Here is a 9275-nt window from a genome sequence, read left to right on the forward strand (position 1 = left end):
ACAACCAAAGTAGTCTGCCTCTCCCCTTCCCTGTACATGGCCTTTTACACCTTTCCTCCTCCTCTTCCCCCTCTCCGTCCCTGCCTGCCTTTCCTCCCAAAACCCAGACTTGAGCCATCCCCGAGTCAGGTTAGAAATCGTGTCTGTAGCCATTGGCAGAGCAGCAGTGGGTGCAAACTCCCTCCTTGGTGCCTGAGGCACCCACAGGCTCAGGCTGATACCAGCTGTTTTAATTGTATGTAAATAGACCTTAGGAGTAGTTATTATCTTCTAGCTGCTAGATGGCATGTGAAACATTTCTTTATGTAAATAGACCTTAGTAGTTGTTATCTTGTAGTTGTCATTATCTTGTAACTGCTAGAAGTTGTGTGAAGCATTTGCAAGGTGGATAGAGCTTTTTTAACAGGAACTTATCTTAAAGTAACAACCACAAGGACATACTCAGTCAACGAGGGACAGAATGCTTACTTGATGAAGATAACTTAATGTGAACTTTGTCTCAGAATGAGTAGGGGGCACCTCCCCAAACGACCACCGATGGCCACTCGGGACCCCCGCGCATGCACAGTATAGTTTTGCAATGTTAGCAATATGTAAATGTAGTAAATAGGAGGGATTAGTGTGATGCATATGTAACGTAAATAGGAGGTATGAAATGGGATGTATGAATAGGCTAAGTTTTATATTTGATTTTGCACTCGACTTGGGGAACTTCCCCCAAGTGTCCACTTCTGTGCACTATCGAATAAAGCAATGCCTCCTTCCTGAACATAGCCTTTCTGTCTGCATTCCGGATGTAAGGAAAAGGAAACGGTAACAAGGCCAGTCAGCGCCGGGCCCCACCGGGCCTGCCTTCCTCCCTGCCCCTCTTCCTCGGCTGGGCAGTCGCTGGGACTAATGGAAATGAGAAACTGAAAACAATGCTTAACACGCCAAAGCAACAATTATGTACGTGATGCCGTCCCCTATATAAACCTTGGTTTCATATGGATGCCATGCGGATCGCCATGGGGCCGAGGGCGCATGCGCACCAGCTGCAGAGCGGCTCCTTCACCTCTGCGAACACCGATCCCGTCTGGGCGCCAAAGCAGCGCGCATGCGTATTGCTATGACCCCAGGCGTGAGACTGCGCATGCGCAGGCATAGAAGCGAGGCTTACGAAAGAGGCATTTTCCGCCCCGCCTCCCGGCGGCTTTCTGGGGCGCCGCGCGCTACGGAGCATGCGCGCGTCGGGGTCGTGCTCGGCGCCGCGCCGCGCCGCGCCGCGCCGCGCCGCGCCGCGGGAGAGGCCCGGAAGGACTCGTGCGGCTTCAACCGTAGGGGCGAAGGGGAGGGGCTCGCGCAGGCGCAGTTCAGTCTCTCCTCAGAGTGTTGTGGGGGGAGCGACGGAGGACGCCATCTTGGTGGTGCTGTGCCGGGAACTGCGGGGAGCGGGGCTCGGCGCGGAGCCTGTCCTAGTGGCGTGTCCGGTGGGTGGATGGCGTGAGGGAGAGTGCCCGGCTTCCTGGGGCGCTGCGTGTAACCAAGGGCGCGGGGTTCGCGCCGTGAGCCGGTTCTCGGCAGCCCAACTCTGGCGGAACCGCTGCGCAGCCGTTTCCCCGGCCGCGGCCTCATGCCGCTTGACTGCCCATCGCCCTTCCCCCCCGGTGCCTCCCTTCAGCCCTGTCCCGGTGCCGTGGGGAGGCCGGGCTTCTCCGTGGGGCCGGATCATAAGCGGCCTGTGGCGGGCTGGAGCGCGTGTGGCGCGGGGAGGCCTTCCCCTCACCCGGTTCCCCTTGTTCCCTGTTCCCCATCCCGTCGCCCGCGGCCCTGGGCTTCAGCCCGCTCGCCCCTTCCGGGCTTGTGCTGCGCCGTCTGCGGTCGGAGCGGTGTAAGGGCCGGTGCGAGCCGGCCGTCGAGCGGCGCTGCCTGGCGGCGGGGCGTCTCACTGGCTTTCTCCAGCTCGCAGCGCTCGGAAGCGACCCCGTGCTCAAGCTGGCCGTGTAGCGGGCCCAGCTGCAGAGCTCACTCGCATCTTCCTTCAGCGATGCGAAAACTGTCATTAGCAACAGCTTACTTGGACTGTTGAGGCTTATTTTGAAGAAGATTAGAATAAGAAATCGTCCTCTGATGCACCAGTTATTCTCAGATTAGTGCAGTTTTATAGTTGGGATATTTCTGTGGGTGTTCTTTCTAGCTTGCATGCTCACTGCATGCAGACTCTGTAATCTCAACGTTGTAGTAAAAATACTAGTCTAGTGCAGGCTTAGTTTCCTACAATGTTTACAAGCTGGGGTGGTTTTTTTAGTGAAGTTTTAATGGTATTTGGAATTTGCTGAGGCTGTGGAAGTATAGGCATAGTACTGTTTTCTAGTTAGTTCAAATACAAAATTTGTTAAAACAGTGAGCACACTTCTGTGCTTTTAAATTGGTGGCATGAAGTTGTCAATCTATTTATTATCTAAATCCTTGCTCTCTGAAGTCCTTGCTCAGTTAATGCATTGGTCTTAGTTTTGTGTGACACTTTCATCCCAAAAGTCACTCTTTTTGGTCATTCACTTTAAATTGTTGGATGGCTTGTCTACACTTTCTACCAGTGCTTGTTTAATATACAGTCAGTAAAAGGTTATTATTTGAACTTGCATTTCTGTTTGTGGAGTTCTTAAATATCACATTATGATCTGAAATCACTGTGTCTAGTTTTCACCACTGAAGGTTGTATGTTGTATCCATGCTACATCGTGGAGAACTTCCCGTTTTATCACCGAAGAAATACTGAGGAGATCTGTTCTGAATGCTGTTTAAAAATTGGGATAAGAATGCAGAGTCGTGAAATTCAGAAATGCTACAGATTAAATACATCATGAAGTAGCAGGGCAGCGGATTTGATTTTTCAAGACACGAAGGTCCTATAAGAAAATTCTGCCGTTGAATTCTCCTTGCTTTTTGGCATTGCTGTCACATCTGTTGAGAAGATACATTATAAAGTGTACTGGGTCTGGCTGGGATGGAGTTAACGTTCTTCATAGCAGCCCTTACGGTTCTGTGTTTTGGATTTGTGGCTAAAAGAGTGTTGACAACACATCAGTGTTTTGACTATGGCTGAACAGTGGTTGCACAGTGTCAAGGCTTTCTCTTTTTTTTTCCCCACTCTGCCACCCCGGTGAGTATGCTGGGAGTAGGCAAGAAGCTGGGAGGGGACACAGCCAGGACAGCTGACCCAAACTGACCAAAGGGATATTCCATGCCATGTAACATCATGCTCAGCAACAAAAACTGAGCTAGAGGAAGAAGAAGGTTTTTGTGTGATCGTTTTGCTTTTTTTGGGGGATTTTTTATTGGCTTTCAAGATGGTTGTTATTCGGAGGCAGGCTGGACATCAGTCAGCCTGTGGGAGGTGGTGAGTGATTTCCTTTGTTTCACTTTTTTCTCTTGACTGATTAAACTGTCTTTATCTTGACCCACAAGTTTTCTTGACTTTGTTCTTCCTATTTTCTTCCCCATCCTGCTGGTGGGCACGAGGAGCGAACGATCAGCTGCGTGGGTGCTTGGCTGCTGGCCGGGGTCAACCCACCACAAAAATACAGAGAACAGATCATCTTTTGTGAAGTTACTAAATAGGCAGTTGTTTTCATTTTGTTGTGTTTACAAAGTGCTGACGTAGAAGTGACGTAGGATCCATTAGTTACAGAATTTGGGCTTTGCTTGTTTTCTAAGCTCAGGTGGAGTGATAGTTACTGTTATCAATAGATAACTTGGCATCAGGATCTAGTGCTTTACGTTTGTTATTGAGCAAGGGGTTTGTACAAGGGTTATTCTCAAACACTTGTCATTGGAGCGTTGGGCTCTTTTTTTTTTAAAGGGATGTAGTAATTTGCTACAGAAGCTTGTGTTTGTTCTGAGAGTACTGTGCTATGTATTGTGTGATGTTAGATAATGTTGAAAATCAGGATATGCTTAAGTCAGTGTATTAAAGTGATTCTTGTTCTTATGTTTGAAAGGCAGTAAACATAGGGAAAATACTGAAGTTTGCTTTGTAAATTGAAGTACTCCCTGAAGTTTCTCCTTGTTGGATAGTTTTGCTCTTTCATTTGATCGTCTTCACTGTGTACATTAAGTGCAGTGCTGGACTGGTGAGTAGCATACTCTTGTTGTGAACTTTGAAAGCAGGTGGATTTCAGAAGAATGGATACGTCCTGTAATCTTGAGATGGACTTACGCATCTTTCAAGGACTCAAAAGAATTGAGAGTTTTTCCCTCGATATACTGTCAGTCTGTTTCATTTCAACAGTTCAGTGTGGCGCAATTGATGACCAAGTAATCTCATCGTGTTTTCATCATTTCCAGAAGTCAACTTAAATTTTGAATTTCTTTTGCTTCTAAAATGGAAACACAGAGATGCAGTGCAGAGCATCTTGGAACGTGGAAAGGAGTTCTTCATAGTATCCCAGATTGTGGGTTCATTACATGCTTGGCTTTAATATTAGCCACCGCTACGGATGAGCTGCAGCAGTGTAGCACAGTATGTAAAGCGAAGTACAGATATCAGCCATTAATTATGTTTCGTTTTCTTTCCACAGTTAAGTTGATTTTACAGAATTTATCAGGTCTTCAGAGCAGAAACAGGTAAGCTGCCAAAAGCTTAACACTTCTCACTGAGTATTGTGACAAGATCATACACGGCCTTTTTTTCTCACAGACTTGTGGCTGGGAACTAGGATATGCTCTCCTGAGTGCATGTGGCTGCTGCGGTTAATACTCTTGACTACATGAAAGAGACAACATTTTTGAACGCTGAGAACACATACGTTATTGAACAGAACTGATCACTGGGTAGAGCAACTTGTCAAAGCAGTAAAGTAATCACTGTTGGTGAATTACTTCATTTTCCAGTGACGTAGTTATCCTTTTTCCTTTCTGCTTTTATCATCTAGTATTTTCTATGTTACAATCACAAGTGTCCTGTTCAAAAGTAAACAGGATTTTTTTTGTTCCTTAGGACTGGGCAGAGATCTCTGGCATGCAGTAACTATGCTGTGAAAGACTTTAGGTGTTCTTTAGGTATTGTGGATGGTGAGGAGTGACTTAGGTGGATTTTGTTGCCCTTAGGGTAGGGAATATTGATAGACTTGTGCACGTGTGCTGGTGGAGTAGCTAATTGTTCTGACTAATCAACTTTCAGTGAATCTTGTTTTAATCTTGTTCTTGTGAACTTGTGGATTTTTTGATACCTTCTCTCTTGATTGAGACAAGGACATTCATTAAAAAGGCTCTAGCTTCTTAAGTGTTAAGATACTGTAATAGCTGAGTACTAAAGACGTGCTATCATGTGTACCTTTTTGTCTGCAGGTGATTTTTGCTGTGGGTTGAGCTCAGCATGGCTGTAGTCATCCGTTTACAGGGGCTTCCTGTTGTTGCGGGTCCTGCAGATATTCGTCGTTTCTTCTTGGGATTGAATATTCCTGATGGAGGTGTGCATATTATTGGAGGAGAGATTGGGGAGGCTTTTATTATATTTGCAACAGACGAAGATGCACGGCGTGCCATGAGCTGTTCAGGAGGGTTTATCAAGGACTCGCGCATAGAGCTCTTTCTCAGCAGCAAGGCAGAAATGCAGAATACCATAGAAATGAGCCGGAAACGATTTGACCGTGGGGGACGAGAAACTATGGCTGGCTCTAGAAGAACAGGTGCTAATGGTTCTGGTGCATCAGGTGTTGGAGACATTCCACATTTAGTCACGGCATTTCCAAAAGGAATAAGTAAACCTGGTTACGGTCCACCAAATCATCCAGAGGCTGGTTTCCATACCAATGGCACAAGACATGGTGATACAGGTATACCTAAATCAAGCTATCAGTCAAGAAAGGATTCTCATCCATTTAACCCAGATGATCTTTACTTATTTCTACGTGGTATACCTTACTCTGCAACAGAAGATGAAGTACGTGCTTTCCTTTCTGGGATATGTGTGGAGGGAGTGATTCTGATAAAGCATCGCAATGGTTTAAACAATGGTGATTGCTTGGTAAAATTTGCTACGCCTGGTGATGCCTTAGAAGGACTTAAACGTCATAGACAATACATGGGTCAGAGGTTTATAGAAATTAGTCCATCTACAGAGGAACGGTGGATTGAGTATGGCGGGAGGGTAGACGTGCCAAATGAAATCGATGACTTTTTGTGCGAAGACCAATCTCCAAGAAGTTCAAGCTACATTCATTCAAGGAAGCATTCTCATTCAAGATCACCAAGGAGACAAAGAACACGTTCTCGTTCATCTCCCAACCAGGAATATTACATACACTTAAGAAATCTATCTACTAATCTGGAGAAGAGAGATTTGAGAGCTTTTTTCCCTGATCTGGATATATGCAGCAAACAAATCAAGCTTCTAACGGATAAGCATCAGAGGAGGACTAGAGATGCCTTTGTGATGTTAAGGAGTGAGAGAGATTATCAGGCTGCTTTGGAATGTCATAGGAAGGTTCTTCTCAATCGTCCTGTTTACATTTTTCCAATTTCAAGAAAGTCAATGTTGAAAATAATTGATTCTTGTGAGAGGAAAAGATCACAGGACAGAGATCATCCTGGACAGGCCATACCAGAAAAAAGTTATCGGGAAGGTCATTCTGGCCCTAAGATGTGTGTTTATGTAAGGAATTTTCCATTTGATGTGTCAAAAATTGAAGTGCAAAAGTTCTTTGCGAGATTTGATATTGATGAAGATGATATTTACTTGCTCTATGATGACAAAGGAGTTGGGCTGGGAGAAGCATTAGTGAAGTTTAAATCTGAAGAACAGGCCATGAAAGCAGAAAATTTAAATCGTCGAAGATTCTTGGGAACGGAGGTATTAATAAGACTTATATCTGAAGAGCAGATGCAGAAGTTTGGTGTAACTGTACCATTGTCTGCACCAAATGAAATGCAGGGTCATTCACATCCGTATGACAGAGGTGAGCTTTCCCGTCCAGTTGGTTCACCACCTGGGCCACCACAAGGGCCACCCATGCATTCATTTGGTCCCCCTGGGAACTTTAGGCATCCTTCTGAATTTAGGCACCCCCCTGAGGACTTCATGTGCCCTCCTAAGGATTTTAGAGGTCCACCACCCCTCATGGATTTTGGTGGTGACAATGAACCTTTTGGCAGAATGGAGTTTGGGAATAATAAAATGGGAAATTTTCCTGAAGGAAGATTTATGCCAGATCCAAATTTCAGTGGTGGTTCTGAACGTGTTGTTCCTATTCGATTGAAAAATTTACCTTTTAAAGCTACTCCTAACGAGATTCTGGATTTTTTCTATGGCTACAGAGTGATACCAGAGTCAGTTTCTGTACAGTACAATGAACAAGGATTACCTTCGGGTGATGCCATCGTTGCTATGACAAACTATGAGGAAGCTATGGCTGCTATTAATGAACTGAATGATAGGCCAATTGGTCCACGGAAAGTTAAGTTAAGCTTGCTGTAAAGGAGGAAAAGATGCCCTAGAATAAAACATTCTAGATTTGACAGTATTGGCAGTTATTTTCACTTTTTTAATTACTGGAAGATGCAGAAGAAACAGTTTCCATCAACGGTTGTAAATAATAGCTAGTTCAGTTGTTTAGCTCTTGGTTGAAATATCTGTATGGTTAAGATATGAGAACTGTATTGTGCCTACTTGTGGCAGAGAAGAGCCCAGAAATGCTGGAGGACATTGAATGTCTTACATCAAGGTATAAAGGCATGGAGTTGTAATGCTTTGGTTTTTTTTTTTAGTTTGCTTTAATTCCATGCCCCGTGACTTTGCATCAAATAGAAATGTAAGTGCTGGTTGATTGACCACACAAACGGTTCAAATAGAAGAACTTCAGTGCTACCTGCATTAGTAAATAACACTTCTTACTGAGGTTAGCTTAATAAAATTAAAAAATGGCTGATTTTTTTTTTTTTTGTGTAAGCTGTTCAGGTTTTGTTCAGTTTCATGTGTTTGCAGGTATTCCTATTAAAAGAAGAAAGAGCTTCCTGTTCACATTAGCTGGCTTTGCAACTTTTTTTAAATAAAAAAGAAATTGCCATTAAATGTGTGTCTTACATTTAAAACTCTTATAGTTAATGATCTCAACTAGTATGCTTAGCATACATGGGTCTTGGTGAGAATAATGCTGGCTGCTTCCTCTGGAAAGGGTGAACTATTACAGTTTGTCAACACAGCAATGAATAGGTAGTTTACAAAGACTGCAAAATCTATATTAATCAGTTGGATAGGCTTTCTTGTTCTCCTCACTCATTGTAGTACCTTGAGGCAGAAAATGAATGTTGGAATTAGATCAAGAATGCTGACTTCAGCCTGAGCTTTCTGAGTGGTCTTTGTTTTATCTCCACATGCTCATAACATTAATATTAACTTGCTAATGATGTCTGGATGCATTCCAGGTCAATCTCTGATTAGTTTTAACTAACATCTGTTACTGGCAACCAAGCTGACAACCAACCATGTTATTTTCTTATGTAAGAAAATAAGTGCTTATGCCAGTATTTAGAATGCTTTGATTGGTTTGGTACCAGCATATTTAAATTTTAGGAAGAAATAAAAGCTAGCCTATTTGAGGAAAAACTGCATCTTCAAAATTCAGGCTTAGTAGGAAACTTTGGTTGTGTGGATAAGGACTTTGTGGACACTGCAATTGTACAAGATAGTACTTGGAGTACTGAAGAATTTTATGAAGTTTTAGTCCCCTCTCAAACTAAGACAACAAAGTTGCAACTTGGTGATGAAAACTTGTTTTAACCTTTGCTTGGGCAATACCAAAAAAATCATAGATTCATAGAGTAGTTGAGGTTGGAAGGGACCTGGAGGTCTCTAGTCCAACCTCCTCAAAGCAGCGTCAACTAGAACAGGTTATTCAAGGCCTTGTCTGTTGGATTTTTAATAGCTCTAAGGATAGAGACTCCACAGCCTCTCTGGGCAGCCTATACCAGTGACTGATCACCTTCACTGGTCGTCAAACCTTAATTACTTTGTTTATGTAAAGTCATCATCATCACTAAACTTCCATGTAAAGTCTTTTAAGTAGAAGCAAACAAAATCGAGAGAAATTTTTTTTTTCTATAATTTTTAAAAGGCTAATGTAGCTTTATTTCTTCTGCATATTATTTGTCCTCGGTTTTAAGTGCTAGGAAAAAAGCATTTTGAATGAGAATAATGCCAAGTCTGTATGCGTAGATTCCTCTGAACAAAGAAACTTAAATGTGGCCAAATTTTCAAGTTCTGAACACTTGCATACCTTTTTTTGCTGTCTGGTAGG

General features: G+C 43.6%; 1 protein-coding gene across 2 annotated transcripts; it reads left to right on the plus strand.

Moving 5' to 3' along the window:
* The first annotated feature begins 1408 nt into the window (after positions 1-1408).
* RBM12B (RNA binding motif protein 12B) lies at positions 1409-7502 on the plus strand. Of its 2 annotated transcripts, XM_050891081.1 has the most exons (3): positions 1409-1469; positions 4560-4605; positions 5329-7502. In XM_050891081.1, exon 3 carries the CDS (start codon positions 5357-5359, stop codon positions 7454-7456), a length of 2100 nt encoding a protein of 699 aa, XP_050747038.1. In that variant the 5' UTR covers positions 1409-1469; positions 4560-4605; positions 5329-5356; the 3' UTR covers positions 7457-7502. The 2 variants fall into 2 exon arrangements, with proteins under 2 accessions (XP_050747038.1, XP_050747039.1); XM_050891082.1 differs by lacking the exon at positions 1409-1469 and adding an exon at positions 2680-3379 and having other exon boundaries at positions 4560-7502.
* The last annotated feature ends 1773 nt before the right edge of the window (positions 7503-9275 follow it).

Source organism: Gymnogyps californianus, chromosome 2 (genome assembly GCF_018139145.2).
Source record: "Gymnogyps californianus isolate 813 chromosome 2, ASM1813914v2, whole genome shotgun sequence".
In the NCBI taxonomy this organism is placed as follows: domain Eukaryota; kingdom Metazoa; phylum Chordata; class Aves; order Accipitriformes; family Cathartidae; genus Gymnogyps; species Gymnogyps californianus.

Excerpts from the sequence above, each read along its gene's own strand:
- RBM12B (XM_050891081.1), top strand. The coding sequence starts at position 5,357 with ATGGCTGTAGTCATCCGTTTACAGGGGCTTCCTGTTGTTGCGGGTCCT.